Raw genomic sequence first — 17179 nt, forward strand, 5'->3', positions numbered from 1 at the left:
CCGAACCCCCTGGGCCATCAGACAGTCATGCAACTTGTCGTTTGAAGCAGGTACTCCTCCCCCCCCAGCAAAAAGCACTGCTGCTCCCTTAAAGTTGTGAATTCCTGTAAAGCTGCAGAAATTGCCCTGATCTCAAGCCTCTCTTGCTCATCCCCATGTGGAGGAGATGGTTCACACAGACATGCTTCTGCCTGAGTGTGGCCCAGCTTTTCACTCGATTGTACCCTTGCAGGCTCTTGAGGTATTTGTGTGAGGACCCCTGACAAGAATTAAGTCACCGTTGACGTGATGCTAGCCAGTGACGTGGTGGGTGGTGGTGGAGAGGGGTGTATGCGTGGAAGGGCTTGTATGTTGCCAAGTCCCTGGAAGGACCAAAAAAATATTACTCCTAGTTCTGCTGAAATAGTTTAATATAATGTACAACAGTAGGCTCAATAAATATCAAACAATATCCTTGGGAAACTAACTTAGCTCTCTTGAGCATAAGCATTGGAAAACTCGCTGAAGTATACTGGGCAACTAGAGAAACTATTTGAGGTTGATGAAGCCTTAGGTGAAACGCAATGAATACCATGGATCTGCATTCCTCCTCCTGATCTGGTTCTGAACACCTTGATTCAGTTGTGGTCCCCACCGGACATTTGGCATTACCCTTTTAAGTGTAAGCTCTGTGCTTGGTGACAAATCCATTAACAGATTCCATAGGCAGGAAATCCTAAGAAAGCTGGTTTATTGGGAAATGTACAACAAGTTGCAGAAGCTAGAAAAGTAGAAGGACTCTAATGGGATGCAGTCTACAGAGGTTTGTATATATAGAAGAAAGGCTACAAAGTCAGGCCACCTCCGGTTGCTAGGGCAACCTTCATTTCCCACAGAAGTTAGGCAAAACATTAGTATGACAGCATAACAGTTGCAACCTTGGATTAGCACCTGGCTAAACCTCAGTACTCCGTTCTCAGGCCAGGCCGGTCCTGACATTAAGCAAATTTCAAGAAACAGAAGAAGCCGGGTGCTCAACTTTGAGTCTACCGACAATACATGTATCTATAAGCTGGGTAGCTTAATGGACTTATCTAGTGGTGACTATTTTTTGTAAATATTGTATATAGTACACTATTATTGTTCAGCACCATTGTTCGTTTGCATAGTCCTTGTTTGTGGCTTGTTGTTTTGAATACATTTGATATTGTTTGATATTAATTGAGCCTACTGTTGTACATTATATTGAAGTCCCTGGAAGGGGCAGCCCCTTTGGAATCTCATTGGTGGCGAGGTGAGCCGACCAATAACGGAGTGCGAGTTTTGCCATTGCTGCAGCCATGCCCCCTCATTGAATTTTCAGGGAGTGAATGGCAACCATTCGAGGACATGGGAAGCAGTTAAAGGAGGGAGGCTAAACTCAGGGAGGGGGCTAAAATTGCTCTGGTCCCTTGGTTTCCCCATCTCTTAAAATTCCAGTCTGCTTCTGTTTGCACGGTACCGCTGCCTCATCTGCATCTCACCATCCTGAATACTGTTTTGGTCATGCTTGAGTGTTACAGAATGTTTGGGAATGACTTATAGGGTACTTTCACACAGGCTGAATAGTGAACTTTCAGTCCACATTCAATGCACTATAGTGATTGTTTGCAAGTGGATTTTGCCATTCCACAGAGTAAAATCCATCTGCAAAGTGTATTGAAAGTGGATTAAAAGTACATTATTCAGCATGTGTGAAAGCGCGCATGTATATTGTACTGGAAAGGCAAATTCACAATCAGTCTACCCATATAAATGGTAGTATCCATGCTAACGTATTAAAAATCTTTTTTCAACAGATTGCTGCTAAAATTGGAGATATTCCCCACTTGAATAATTCCACACCGCTTGTGGATCCCTCCGTCTATGGTTATGGAGTACAAAAACGGCCCCTGGATGACGGAAGTAAGTTCCTTATTGCTCTCCCCTAGTGCTTCAGACAATATTTTTGTAGGGGATGGGAAGTGAACCGGAATGCTGAGTGTGAAAGAACACAATAGTTCTGGAATCCCAGAAGTCCAGTTAGAAGAGTAATGTTGTATGCAGTAGTGATGCCTGGACTTCCCAGTGCTTCATCTTCCCCAGATGAAGCAAACTGTGGCTGTCGAACTGCACTGAGAACACCTGTCAGATGACAGCTAGGCTTCATTGCTGCTGGTGAAACCTGATTATGGACCCTGGATTACTGAAAGTGAAGTTCAGTGGAAACTTTACTATTTATATAAAATATTTATACTCTGCCTCCATATAAGCATTTGCAAGGAAAGTTACAGCAGTAGAAATTCTAAAAATAAATGATAAATCGGCAAGGTAATAGGATAGAAATGTCAGTGGAATCAGAATGAAATACAATAAAACAAATTAAACCAGCATGAAATGAAACCAGGGGAAGAACTGTAGGATGGTGGCAGAACAGCTCCAGTGCTTCCTGAATGACTCACCTGCCCTTCACCCATTTAGGTCTGGATTCATGCCTGGGTTTGGTACCGAGACAGCTTTGGCTGCACATTTAAAGTTGGTCAGGGGACTATCTTGCCTATTGATACTGTTGGACCTCTTGACTACTCCATTCTTATCCACCAACTTGAATATGGAGTTGGTATTAAGGGCATATCCCTTCGATGGCTTCACTCTGATCTGTCTGACCAGATGCTAAAAAGGGTACTTTTACTATAGCTGAATAATGCACCTTACGTCCATTTTCAATGCACTTCAGCGATCGTTTGCAAGTGGATTTTGCCCTTATACACAGTAAAATCCAGCTGCAACGTGCATTGATAGTGGATTGAAAGTGCATTATTTGGAATGTTTGAAAGCACCCAGAGAGTTTCCACTGGAGGTGAAAAATAAACCAACGGTGGAATTTATCTTGTAGGGTGCCACAGAGTTCTATTCTCTCACATAGATAGACAGCTGTCTGTCTCATATACACACACACACATAAATATGATGCTGAGTGAGATTGTCAGAAGCTTTGTGATTGGGTATCACCAATATGCAGATAACACCCAGCTCTATATTTCATTGTCCAAGCCTCCAGATGCGTCCATCTTAGTTTCCAGAACCAGTTCTTTGAGGCTGTGGTCAGGTGACTAAAGCAGAACAAACTGAATCTGAATCCAGACAAGACAGAGGTAATGCTGGTTGAGAAGGCTGGTATTCTAGAGGGACTGAATCCACTTGTCCTAGATGGAGTAACATTGACTGAATCCACTTGGCAGGATATAAATGTTTTAATAAATAAAGTAAATAAAATAAAAGAAGCGTCGACTCATAAAGGGGAGGGGGATCTGAAAGGCCTAGGAGAGTGCAGATGTCTTTGTCAGTCACCTAAAAGTTTGTCAGATCAGTGCCAGGCTTACCAACATGGTGTAGTAGTAGTAGCGGTGGTTTGGAGTGGTGGTCTGTGATCTGGAGAACTGGGTTTGATTCCCCATTCCTCCACTTGAACGGCAGAGGCTAATCTGGTGAACTGGGTTTGTTTCCCTGCTCTTCCCCATGAAGCCAGCTGGGTGACCTTGGGCTAGTCACTGCTCTCTTAGAGCTCTCTCAGCCCCACCTACCTCACAGGGTGTCTGTTGTGGGAAGGGAAGGTGATTATAAGCTGGTTTGTTTCTTAAGTGGTAGAGAAAGTCAGCATATAAAAACCAACTCTTCTTCTACCATTGCTTGAAAAAGAGGAGAGTTGTGAAGAGGCTGCGATCCTATGCATGCCTGACCTAATTATCTTTACCCTGAAGGGTTTGGACATACAGTGAGGAAAAAAAGTATTTGATCCCCTGCTAAATTTGCCCATTTGCCCTCTGACGAAGAAATGACCAGTCCATAATTTTAATGGTAGGTCTATTGTAGCTGTGAGAGACAGAATAACAACAGGAAAACCCCCAGAAACCCAGAAGACAAAAGTCAGAGATTGATATGCATTATAATGAGTGAAATAAGTATTTGATCCCTTTGCAAAAGATGACTTAGTACTTGGTGGCAAAACCCTTGTTGGCAATTACAGAGGTCAGACGTTTCTTGTAGGTGGCCACCAGGTTTGCACACATCTCAGGAGGTATTTTGTCCCATTCCTCTTTGCAGATCCTCTCCAAGTCAGTAAGATTTCGAGGCTGACGTGTAGCTACTCGAACCTTCAGCTCCCTCCACAGATTTTCAACGGGATTAAGGTCTGGAGACTGGCTAGGCCACTCCAGGACCTTAATGTGCTTCTTCTTGAGCCACTCCTTTGTTGTCTTGGCTGTGTGTTTTGGGTCATTGTCATGCTGGAATACCCATCCTCGACCCATTTTCAATGCCCTGGCTGAGGGAAGGAGGTGCTCACCCAAGATTTGACGATGCATGGTCCCGTCCATCGTCCCTTCGATGCGGAGAAGGTGTCCTGTCCCCTTAGCAGAAAAACACCCCCAAAGCATAATATGTCCCCCTCCATGTTGGACGGTGGGGATGGTGTTCTTGGGGTCGTAGGCAGCATTCCTCCTCCTCCAAACACGGCGAGTTGAGTTGAGGCCAAAGAGCTCGATTTTGGTCTCATCTGACCACAACACTTTCACCCAGTTCTCCTCTGGGTCATTCAGATGTGCATTGGCAAACTGCAGACGGGCCTGTACATGTGCTGTCTTGAGCAAGGGGACCTTGCGGGCTCTGCAAGATCTCAGTCCTTCACGGCGTAGTGTGTTACCAACTGTTTTCATGGTGACTATGGTCCCAGCTGTCCTGAGATCATTGACAAGTTCCCCCTGTGTAGTTCTGGGCTTCTTCATCACCGTTCTCATGATCATTGCAACTCCACGAGATGAGATCTTGCATGGAGCCCCAGACTGAGGGAGGTTGACAGTTATTTTGTGTTTCTTCCATTTGCGAATTATTGCACCAACTGTTGTCACCTTCTCACCAAGCTGCTTGGCAATAGTCTTGTAGCCCAGTCCAGCCTTGTGCAGGTCTACAATCTTGTCCCTGACATCCTTGGACAGCTCTTTGGTCTTGGTGGCTAGTTTGGAATCTGATGGATTGATTGCTTCTGTCGACAGGTGTCTTTTGTACAGGTACTGTAACGAGCTGGGATTATAGGTAAGACCTCTCCCTTACAGCAGGTGCTTCTAATCTCAGCTCGTTACATACAGTGAAGATACCAGGTGCCTGACATCTGGCTGGTTGATAGGGGATCGAATCTGGCTGGTTGATAGGGGATCAAATACTTATTTCACTCATTATAATGCACATCAATCTCTGACTTTTGTCTTCTGGGTTTCTGGGGGTTTTCCTGTTATTCTGTCTCTCACCTACCATTAAAATTATGGACTGGTCATTTCTTCGTCAGAGGGCAAATGGGCAAATTTAGCAGGGGATCAAATACTTTTTCCCCTCACTGTATATGTATGAGGCAGCACACGTGGAATGGCTGTTAGTCTCACGGTGCCTGCTTTTGTAGGCTGCATGCCTGGAAAAATGACACATCTTTGGGAGCTGGAGGTACCACGTGCCCCAGTGACTACTGTATTCTACTAGCTCATGCTTAAGGCAGAAGGCAGCAGAGAACCTTAAAATATATTCCCTTTTCCTGTTGAGGTGGTGTGCTTTGTTTATCACTCCTTTTTCCTCCCTTCAAGTCATCTGCGGCATGGTTTGGGCTCACATGCTCTGTGGCAGGAAAGGGTCTTGCAGGGGCTGGCAGACAACATCAAGCAGGATTCCTTCTACTTCCTCCTTGTGCAGAAAGGCCACTTGGTCCATTGCCGTGTGGGAAATTAGCTTGAGTACCAGTTGTTGAGGGACAGGGGGTGGAGGCCGCTGATGGGGGGCACAGAGCTGAGAGGAATGAACACACCACCCCATAGTTGTCTGGTTCTAGAGTTGTAGGTGGTGTTCATGTTCTCTGACACTTCCGTTGAAACCCCCTGAGGGCTAGTAACTTGGAACTAATTTCAGCATGTTGTGATGGGACTTGGGCAAGGGGAGCTGGAAAATTCAGACACCCCCACACACGTACCCCAAGAATAATACACACTAGAATAATACACATGTGGAGCATGGCGGGGGGATGCTCTTGAGCGGCATCCAAACCATGCAAGGGGCTGCAATTAGGAACAATCTGGCCAATCCCTGTCATGTGCAGAAAGCTTTCATTTTAGGATCATACACAGCGTTCTTTAGATTCCAGCAGGTGTGTGTTTGATTTTTTTTTTTTTTTTTTTACCCTGGGTGTGACTTGAGAAAAATGGAAAAATACCTCTCAGGGAATTTATTTTATCATCCAGAAAGTATTTTACTATAAATGCTACAGCAGCTCTTTATCCTTTCCTCCAAGTATAGAGTCTTAAAGGCATTTTTTGTAAAACTGCAGTACATTTCCTGCATACTGTAGCAATAACAACTGCAACCCCATGCTGTGAAACAGCTTCTGACTTGTATGCATTATTACAGAATTGAGCTAAATATGCAAGTGACCTCCTAGCCCTTTGGAGTGTTAGTCCCTTTAGAGGTGTATGAATTTTCTGAGCTGCTTTGCTAGATGTATACAGGTAATTTATCTGCTTGGTGGTGTGGAGCCATAAGTATTTCTATACACAAGTAATATAATGTTTGTAGCTTAACTCCAGTGTGGATGGGATCTCTTTTCAGTTTTCTGTTTGCCAGCTGACAGGTGCTTGAGTACATCATGGGGCAGCAGCTTGTAGCTCCATATATTCGTAATTTTTCAGAAATTAAAAAACAAACAAAACTTATGTTCCTCTAAAAGGCTCCAGATGCCTTCCACGCCAGTATTTATCCTCCCACGAGTCCTGTGTGAGGTTGGTTAGCCTGAGAAGGTATGTCTGGTCCAAGTCAATAGCTGTCATCCTTTGAACTTGGGCTTCCCCACACTATCTCACTATGTCATGCTGTTGCACCCCTGTGACAGTTCAGTGTGGCTAGAAGAAGCAACGTGATGAGTGTGTCCATCTATGTGAGTTAAAAGTTCAGATTAAACCAATGTGAAATATACCTATTAAATGTAGGTAAGCAGTTGCTCTCCAGAAAATAAAACTTAGCAAAGTCGTTGATTTCTGAAAACTAATAAAGAAGGATGTCCCCACTTCCTCATTATTATTAAACTTAAATTATTCATACTTATTCATGACTTGTTGATCCTGCTATCCATGTAGAAACATTTGAAGGTACCTTGCGCTGAATGAGACCATTGGTTCACCTTGCTCACTCTTTGGGTAAGCAGGGTCCCCTTTCACTGGAGATGCCAGGGATTGAACCTGAAGCCTTCAGTGTTACTCCTCTGAGTAACACTGTCCTTCAGTGTTACTCCTCTGAAGATGCCTGCCACAGCTGCTGGCGAAACGTCAGGAAAGAAAATACCAAGACCACGGTCACACTGCCTGGATAACCTACAAGAACCGCTGAAGCCTTCTGCTTGCAAAGCATGTGTTCTCCCACGGAGCCAAGGCCCTCCTACATATGGAGGGGTCTTACATGGAGCTGGAGCACAGGTCTGTGTAGTCAGCCAGGTCTTCTCTGACCAGCAGCAGGTCACCAGGATCTCAGCCAGGTAAAGGGTTTTTCCAGCACTTGCTGCCTGAGATGGTTTATGGGAAGATGCCGAGGACTGAACCTGGGGACTTGCGCAAGCACCACTTGCCTCCTTCACTGAGCTATGGCCTATCCGCTAATGGAGCTACTCCCTTCAACCACTGCTGAAATTATGATCTGGCACCTTCCATGGAGAGGGGTTTGGGATGTGCAAGAAAACATGCATGTTGTTCCTTCAGTTTGGGGCGCTTGGTACTAGAGCGGGGATCCCCAGTGTGGTGCCCCTGGGCATCATAGTGTCCACCGAAACCTTTCATGGCACCTGCCAAGTGCTTTGAGGGGCCAGGTGAAACTTTTGTCCACCAAGACTTCTGATTGGCACTGCAGATTTTAAAAAATTTGCCACCACAGTAGCCACTGTGTGACTGAAGGTAAGCCATAGCAACAATTTTGTGTCTGGCTCCGCCTCCAGTGGCAGCCATTTTGTGGCTGCACCCACCACACTGTGCCAGAATTCCAGATGTGCCCTCATGCTAAAAAATGGTTGGGAACCCCGTCCTAGAGGTATGGCTTGGAATGATTTAGGGGCTCCTGCAGAGATTCCTAGAGGGGCACGTAAGGGCACCTCATGATGCTCTCCCAGGAGCAGACGATGGTGACATGACCTCTCCCAGCTGGAGATAAGAGATGGAGTGCTGACTGACCAGCGTCTGTGGCAGTTCTGCCCCAGGGCTTGCCTCTGTGGGACCATAGCTGGAAGTCTCGTGGTGGTAAAGCAGAAGGCTCAAGGTACTAGGAGGAGGGATTTGTAAGTCCATGTAGAGCACCTCACATTCTTCTCTAAGGCCTGTTTGTGACATTAGGCCTTCTTTTTCTGCCTCCCCTTCCAGGATTACACATGTGTGAATGCCCATGCATTTGTACTAACAGTTCGGGCTGACAGATACATGTGACTGTCAGGCAAACTAGAAAATCTCAGCAATTTTATTTTTAAATGGGGCCATATCTTGTATTTTACAAGGGCTGGAGGGCCAGCAGTGTTTGTTCCAACTGCTTGAAGTCCTCGGCTAAGGGCTCCTTTAACTCTCTACTCCTCAGTCTTGAACAGCAGCAGAGGCTCTGGCAGGATGTAGTTATTTAATGTGTATCCCGATGGAGCTGACCCAGGGCCTCCTTATGCAGTGCGTCTGATTGCTACCCTTCCCCCTGGATCTTGGCTTGATCGGCTGAGGTCTAATAGTGGGAGAACTCTGGCAGATAAATTTGTGTTTTCCCACAGCGTGGGGTGAGTTTTCTTTTTAAAAGTCCATTGCCAGCAGGAGAAAGTGCCTGAGGAACATTATAGCGGGGGGTGGGGGAGATGCACTCGAGACAGAGAAATATTTTTAGCCAGTTTACATCCCGAAGTCTCTAGTTGCTGATCCCTAACTTAAAACCTCAGTTGTAACCTGGGCTGGGCAGTCTCATCTCTACAGAGGTTTGTCTTTCACTGTCTTTGCGGGTACAGGTAGCCATGATTGTCTGGCATTTATGTGTGTGTTTGGGGGGGGGGAGCCTTGACTTGACAAATCCTTAAATCTCTTTCTCCCTTTGTGTCACTGTTGCATATGCTCAGTCCTGCTTCCTAACAGCCTAGAATGACAACAAGCTTCAGCATCAAGGATAACTCTGTGCCCATCCATCTCTGTAAATAGACAGCTGATTAATACAGGATTATGGATCTGAGGTGCAGCAGCGAGTAACACTGAACATAACAAGTTCTTGGAGCTTTCTTAAGGTGGGGGAATTTATCATATTGAGAAAGCGGCCTACCATCCCCTTCTCCCTTCAGGTAGCCTTAATCTATATCTTGCAGCTGTTGGAATTTGCGGAGCTGACCTGGGCAATGGGCAGGAAATGAAGCTTGAACTGCGGGGTTGATTCTCTCCCCTGCCCCAGTTTCGATTATGTGCTGCAAAGTATACCTGCCTTTCCTCAAAACAATCAGCCAAAACTCAGTAGTAATTGTCTTGCTCAAAAGACGCTCGCTAGCACTTCTGTGATGATATTCTCAAGGAGCTGCCGTTGGGACTTGGGGAGGGGCCGGAGCAGGGAGCAGGCCAGGATGCTTTTCATGCAGAAGATTTCCGATTCAGTCCCCAACATTTCCAACTGCAAGTGTTGGAAAAGATCTTTTTCTGCCTGAGGTCCTGAAGAGCATCTGCCAGGAAGAGGAGACAGTGTTGAGTTCAGAAGCACCAACAGTCTGAATCTGTATAAGAAGTGCCACATGTTCATCTCTAAGGCTCCATCAATCTTCTGGCAAATCTGAGCTATTCTTACTCTAATTTTTACTCTCCCCCCCCCCTTCTGATCTCATATTTGCCAACAAGTGTGCAATTTGTGTGCTTTCAAATCTTAGTAGCCTGGGGTCCCCAGTGTGGTGCCCACCATCACCTTTCCTGGTGCCTGCCAAATATTTTCAGAGAGTGAGCGGGGCCATTGGGGCTTTTGGCCATTGGAGATAAGATAATCAGAGCCTCTTCCTGAAATGCTGAAGGGTTACTATTAGATTTTTGCACAGTCTTACTCCCTGACATTTTGAGGTTGGCGCTGCCTCCAGGGGCAGCTGTACTGATATTGTGCCCACCACCCTATGTTAGAATTCCAAAGGTGCCTGCAGGCTTAAAAAGGTTAGGGACCCCTGGAATAGCCTATCTGCTCATGCCTATGTTTGTAACCTGAAAGGGGCAAGCCATATTGGTAATGCTTCCCCTGCGTACCGCCTGGAGGTAAATTTTTACTTGCTATAGGTGCCTGTGAGTGCCCACTTATAAGACTGCCTCCTATGCATGACCCTGTGGGTGCTGTCATGTTTGCTGCCAGCGAGATGGAGTCCAGTCCTAGCCAAGATGCTGGAGGCCACAGAAACAGCTGTCCCCATTGGTGCTGAGCTGATGTTTTTCGCAGGTGTTTTGTGGAGTCTAGAGGGGATGAGGACACTGCCTATGAGAGCTTAACATGCACATTGGCTGAACAAGCTTGTGCTTTGAATATTGCAAATGGGATGGTAGTGAGCGATGCTGCGGCTGAGGGTGCAGTCAAGGGTGGGTCTTGGACCAGGAATGTCAGAACCTGAGACAGTGACCTAGTCCAGGGGTCGGCAAACTCATTAGTCAAAAGAGCCAAATATCAACAGTACAACGATTGAGATTTCTTTTGAGAGCCAAATTTCTTAAACTTAAACTATATAGGTAGGTACACTGTTTATTAACTTAATAAACTTTAATTAAAGTTTTAAGTCTTAATTAAACTATAGGTACACTGAATAAAACTTGATATCATACTTAATAGTGATCTTATTTATTGATAAAAATTAAATTGTAAGTCCCTGCCATTTCCCCCTCCCCGTCCGGAGTCCTCGTCTGGAGGCCTGGTCTACCGCCATAAAAGCCTATTGGTAGACCTGGCCTCCGGCTGAGTCCCATTGGGAGACCAGGTCTACCCACTGGCTTTCTTGGCAGTAGACCTGGCCTCCGGAGGCCCATAGAAGCCAATTGGTAGACCTGGCCTCTGAAGGGGGACTTTTTCCCCTCCTCGGAGTCCAGGACTACCGCCAAGAAAGCCAGTGGGTAGACATGGCCTCCCAATAGGACTCAGCCGGAGGCCAGGTCTACCAAAGGAAGCCCGCCCCACCCAACAGCTGATAGGAGGGGGGGCCCAGGAACCGCCGAGCCACCCGCCCAGCAATCACGCTGCTAGAGGGGAGGGGAGGCAACCATTGAGGGCAAGGGAAAGGGGGACCCGGCCATTCTCCACGGTGGGGGGGGAGAGAGACAGCTCGCCCACTCTCTCTCTCTCAGGCGCACCGGCTCTGCAGCCCGGCTGCCGGCGCGAGCGGGCGCAAGAGCAGGGGCTCCGAACCAAGTTCGGAGAGCCGCACTCAACGGGCCAAAGAGCCGCATGCGGCTCTGGAGCCGCAGTTTTGAGACCCCTGACCTAGTCCGTTAAGGGCTTGGTATTCCCCGTCCTCAAAAGCCCTCTTAAGGCACAGAAGACAATATGGTTGTGCTCTTTTTGTCCCTGCAACTGTGGTAGAATTACCAGGCCTACAGAGTAGTGCTTTCATCCTGCTGCGGCTCAAGTTCAAGCCCCCGGTTCCACCATCTGATTACAGGGGCTCTGGAATGATGGCTGCACTGCCTTCCCCATTATGCTAATTCTGTCTATCGCACTCGATCCTATCTGTCTCGTTTTGTCTGTCCCTCCAAGAAGGTCTGGATGGCCTGCACCCATGGCCTTCATTTGATTCTCCCAAAAGCTTTCTGTGGTGGGTTGGGCTGAGGGAGAGCGATGGGCCCGAGGAGCTTCTTGGTGGAGTCCTTGCCATACACTGCCACGACACTGGTTGGCCTTGTTTGGCTGTCCAACAAGTTCTGTGCCAACCTCATTGTCTGTAGCCACCAAGCTATGGTGTGCTGAACAAAATTCTCTTCTCTAAATATGGAGAGAGAAGAAACAAGTCAAAATTCCAAAGAGAGGGGATCTGTTGGCCTTTGTCTCTTAGTTTTCCCAGCATGAATAATAGAATCATAGAGTTGGATCATAGAGGGTCATCTAGTCCAACCCCCTGCACAATGCAGGAAACTCACAACTACCTCCCACACACACACCCAGTGACCCTTACTCCACGCCAAGAAGATGGCCAAGATGCCGTCCCTCCCAAGGTCTGAACTACCCAAGGTCATAGAATCAGCATTGCTGACATCCCATCAGCTGACATTGCTGATGGGATGTCTCTGTCTCTTGCACTAGTACACATGAAGCTGCCTTCTACTGAATTGGTCCATCGAAGTCAATATTCTCTACTCAGACCGGCAGCGGCTCTCCAGGGTCTCAGGCAGAGGTCTTTCACATCACCTACTTGCCTAGTCCCTTTAATTGGAGATGTCAGGGATTGAACCTGGGACCTTCTGCATGCCAAGCAGATGCTCTACCACTGAGCAATGGCCCCTTGTGTGATTGTTTCCACATTTAATCCCAAAGTGAGGGATGTCCAGAGGCAGTGATACCGCAAGGTAAGGGAGGTGGTTGCCTCCACTTAATTGTGGGAAATGGAAACATCTGTCCTTCTCAACTCCCATTCAAAGAAGGTCTGGTAGAAGAATTTTGCAGTGGACTATGCTGCATTTGGATTTTCCATCCCAAATGTATTGGATGAGTCACGTTCAGTGCATGAGAAATGCAGTGGTGGTGTTGGTGTTTCCTCATGCGGACAAAAATACATCTGCCTTGTTTTTTTTCGTCCTTTGTTAGGGCCAAGCTCAGTTAAGGAAAAGCCAGCAGCGGGATGGGATAGCATTCTGAATTCTTTTTCTTCTTCTTTTTTTTTTGAGAGGCAGAGGCCGTTAACGGGAAATGGGGCTGAATTTATGCAGTGCTTTTCCTTATTTTGCAGTAAAATGACTGCCATTACACTTAAATTGTGTTCAATAGACATGGGGGGGGGGTAGCGTGAGTGTGGCCTGTGAGTTCAGCCGCCCCTCCTCTGCCATTTCAGGCTGATGGGAAGTTCTTCTGCCTGGGCTGTAAGCGGCTGTGCGTGTTCTTGCAGCCTTCGTGTTCTTGCCCTCGGGTTCGCCTCTCTATTAGGCGCTCCAGTTTCAGAGCAAAATGGGTTCGTTTGACAGCGAATGAGGTTTCAGATTGTACATGGCAGTGGGAGGGTGTATAATTTATGTTCGGATGACTTGCCTGCATCTGCTTGTGTTTTGTGCTATGCAGAAGAGGGGAAGGGTGTATTCTTAGGCACGCTTACTCGGGAGTCAACCCCAGTGAATTTAGTGGGACTCATAAATGTGAATGTATCAACAGTTGCTAGCGTGACTTTCTAACCCCAGACTTCTTTCTGTGTATTCAGAACTTCCTGTCTTAGCTAAAAAGCTTCACCTGTTCCACTTGCTTAATACCTGGGGCTGTTTTCTGGAATGCCAGTCTGAGGTTGCGACTTACTATGATTAATCTCTTCTCCCTGCTCCAGAGCCTTTTCGCCTGACAGCTGAGCACAGACAAACCCCCCATGTCAAACTGTTTGTGCTGCTCAGCCTTCCATCTGCTCTTACCTGTTTCATACTCCCAAGTATGTATTGGGGTGCAGCGTGGCATCCAAGGCTCACTTCCTCTTCCTTCTAAGAGGTTTTATATCCTTTGTGAAAGGTTGAATTGACGCCCTGTAATTTTGTGTGTTTGTGTGTCTTGGCTAGCTTGATCTAAAATGTCTAGGAGAGATTCCATTGCAACAGCTTCAGGCAGACCCAAAGCTTAACTATGGCTAGCACTGTCCGCAGATGCCTTAACCCTGGTTAAGGTGCCAGGCATGAGGGAGGTATCATCTTGTTCTTCGCTGAACTTAGCTCTACCTTTTCATAGTGACTGTGTAGGGAGATGCCCTGACCTGGATGGCCCAGGCTAGCCTGATTTTGTCAGCTTTCAGAAGCTAAGCAGGGTCGGCCCTAGTTAGTTCTTGGACGGGGGACCACTAAGGAATACCAGGGTCGCTATGCAGAGGAAGGCTATGGAAAATCACCTCTGTTAGTCTCTTGCCTTGAAAACCCTACTGGGTTGCCATAAGTCAGCTGCGGCTTGACAGCACTTTACTACACACACGTAGGTAGACGCCAGCAGTCCCTGCAAACACAGCACTTGCATAACTGCCTTCATCATGATTTGCTGGGTGCATTGCAATATCTCACCATATCTAAAGCACACCGTGGTTTCACACCTTGGTTTGCAGGCAGCCCTCACCCATACTATCAGTATTTGGCCATACCATTTAACCATGACTAAGGAAAAACCATGGTTGTGCATTACATTTGTGAAAACATAACGTGAAAGAGAGGTGTGGGAACCAGCTGGGTGACTTGAAGGAGAGCAAATATTATTTTCTTCCTGAATAATACCACCCATTCCATTGCAGGATCTTATGCACTGCAGAATACCCGTGTTACCTTTTGCTGTGTCAGAGAGCTTGTTTCTTGTAGTGGGAAGAACTGCTTTGGACTTAGATTAATGAGTCCTGGGTTCAGATCTCCAGTCAACAATAAAACTTGCCTGGTAGCACATATTCTGCCTGACTTGGGTATCTTGCCTTGAAGCTTGGAACATGGGTGAGGGATACAAATGGAACTGTATTGAAGTATGAGAGGAACTTCTTTGTGGGGGCACATGTTTGCTGTCCCACATGTTTGCTGTCCCACAAGAATTCTCAGAAATAAAATGGAGTAGGGGAAAACCATCTGTGCTGCCCTTGGCTCCTTGGAGAAAGGGTAAGATAAAAAATGTGCTAGATGAGGTTGTGTCCAACCCAGCCTAAGGAGAATGAAGCGTTCCCACTTCCCCTTTGCTGCCCACTGACCCCTTTAAATGCTGTCCCAGGAGTGTGTTAAGCACAGTGTGCAAGTCTGCAGTGGACTGGGGAAGATCAATAAAGACACACCCCACCCCCAGCAAAAGTACCGTTCACCTGGGGAGAGCTGCTTTTGGATATGACCTGTTATGAAAACTGTGTACATGCCTGTGTACATGCCAAACTTCAGAATGTTCCCCTTCCCACCGTCCCCAAGAGTAACTCAGAGAAGACAATATATGTGTCTGAGTCACTGTAGTAGAACCCATATTTTATCGCTGTGATGCGATTGGCCTCACCATCGGGTAAGTGGGAGGAGAACCACGGCAAACAGAAGAATGGGCTGCCATAGCTGTGACCGGCAGGGCAATGGAGTAAGTGCTGGGGCTTGTGAGTTGGGAAGCCAGAGCTTGTATGTTGTAGAGAAAGCAAAAAGGCCTCAGCAGGAGGCGTGGGCCTAGGAAGGGTCGCCAGAGTCTTCTGTAACTGCTGAGTGGCAGAAGATGACTGGGTTTCCTCCCTCAGTCTCCCGAAATGTGCCTCATCACCTGGTTCCACCATCCTCCTCCCCTGCCATCTTACAAGCTTGTATCTGATTTGCTTGGCTCCCCGACGCCAAGGCCACTCGTACCCCTTCTGGTCCGTGCCGATTCTTCTGTATGGATAAGTAGCCAATAAGAGGCTCCTTCTCCTCCCAATGAGAACACGTGAAGGGGGGATCTGGTCATCAATAGCACAGCAGCAGTCCCCTTCTCGGAGATGGAGAGTAATAAAAACATATGTATTTGGTCGATACTTGGACTGTTATTAAACTATTGATGTAGAACAGGAATAGATTATCCCTCTTCATCTGTGTTTACTTCTCTGCAACGTATGCTCAGTCGCAGAGTTGGCATGTTCTCCCCCCCCCCCTTGCTTGCGATCCTTACTGTGTCCCTCGTGTTTGTTCCCTGTGTTGACTCCTGGAGCGGCCACTTCGTTTCAGGTCAAAAAGAATAGGTGGGCAAGACCACAGCTCGGGAAAATGTATCTTATCACTGCTTGCTCATTTTTCCATGGCACTTGCCTTCTCTGCCCTTCAGCAATATGATGTAATTGAAATGGGCTTCAACCGGTTGTTAGATCTGAATGGCCCATTTTCCTGTAATGTTCAGCTAGAGCTCGCATGGACAAAGTGAGCTGCATTAGGTAGTTCTTTGGAGGTTCTTTGTGTACAGAGCGTCTTCCATTGTGTTCGTGCAGCACTACAAGTGCAGGTGGGAACCTCGTGCCACAGACTTGAGTGACTTGCACAGCTTTCGAAAGAAGTAGGGCGGCTCTTGGCAGCGAAGGCCGCTGGCCAGACCGAGAGATCTCGAATTGCAGGCATTTCAGGAGATGGGCTTGGAGGCCTTTGTGTCGCTTCATTCCTCCTCATTTGGGATTTTTGAGCCATGTGTGACCTGATCATGCTGGGAGCATAACGCTGGATCTTGTGGTTCTGTTCTGTGAATGCTGGCGCTTTCTACGGATGGCGTTCAAAGCAGAAGGCTCCCTGTGCCAGGGGAAAGTTCTGCTGTTAACTGTAACAGATCTGTGTGATCCAGTGTCATAAAGCTGGCAAGTTGCATGATAGGAAAACAGTCGTGATTTCATTTTTACCCCCACCCTTTCCCCAAGGAGCCCAGGGTAGCACACATTGTTCTCCCATCATTCATTTTGTCTTCACAGCCACCCTTGGAAGGGCAGGGTAGGTTGAGAGAGAGTGACTGAGCCAAGGTCACCCAGCAGTCTTCCCTGGCAGAGTGGGAATTTTGAACCTGGTCCTCTTAGATCCTAGTGTGATCTTGGTGGTGGAAAGTGCTGTCATGTCATAGCCAACTTATGGCAACCTTATAGGGTTTTCAAGGCAAGAGACATTCAGAGGTGGTTTGCCATTGCCTGCCTCTGCATAACATCCCTGGACTTCCCTGGACATCCAATTCCCAACCAGGGCCCACCTGAATTAGCTTCTGATGAGATTGGGCTTGCCTGGGCCATCCAGGTTAGGGAGCCTGACCTTAGAGTCAGGAAAATCTGCAGAATCAACTTCTGATTCTAAAATGGTTGTGAATCAAAAGGATATCTCCCATGTCTTCTATAACTTCACCATCTACAGCAGAGCAGAGGTTCCTGCCTCATATGCCCAACCCTTCCCCTGCTTCGAGGTCCTGCACTCACGGGCCATGAAGATCACAGGGGCTCTGGAATCAAGACCAAAAGCTTCAGCCAAGCTGG

At 47.2% G+C, this 17179-nt stretch overlaps 1 protein-coding gene across 4 annotated transcripts in view; it reads left to right on the forward strand.

Annotated features, from left to right (window-relative positions):
* FUBP3 (far upstream element binding protein 3) overlaps window positions 1-17179 on the forward strand; it is an 89771-nt gene that overhangs the window by 24417 nt on the left and 48175 nt on the right. For all 4 annotated transcript variants that reach the window (XM_056860547.1, XM_056860549.1, XM_056860548.1 and 1 more), the window contains exon 2: window positions 1818-1923. In XM_056860547.1, coding sequence (XP_056716525.1) covers window positions 1818-1923 — 106 coding nt within the window. The remainder of the gene's footprint in view (window positions 1-1817; window positions 1924-17179) is intronic.

The sequence above is a fragment of the Euleptes europaea genome, chromosome 14 (genome assembly GCF_029931775.1).
Source record: "Euleptes europaea isolate rEulEur1 chromosome 14, rEulEur1.hap1, whole genome shotgun sequence".
Lineage (NCBI taxonomy): Eukaryota > Metazoa > Chordata > Lepidosauria > Squamata > Sphaerodactylidae > Euleptes > Euleptes europaea.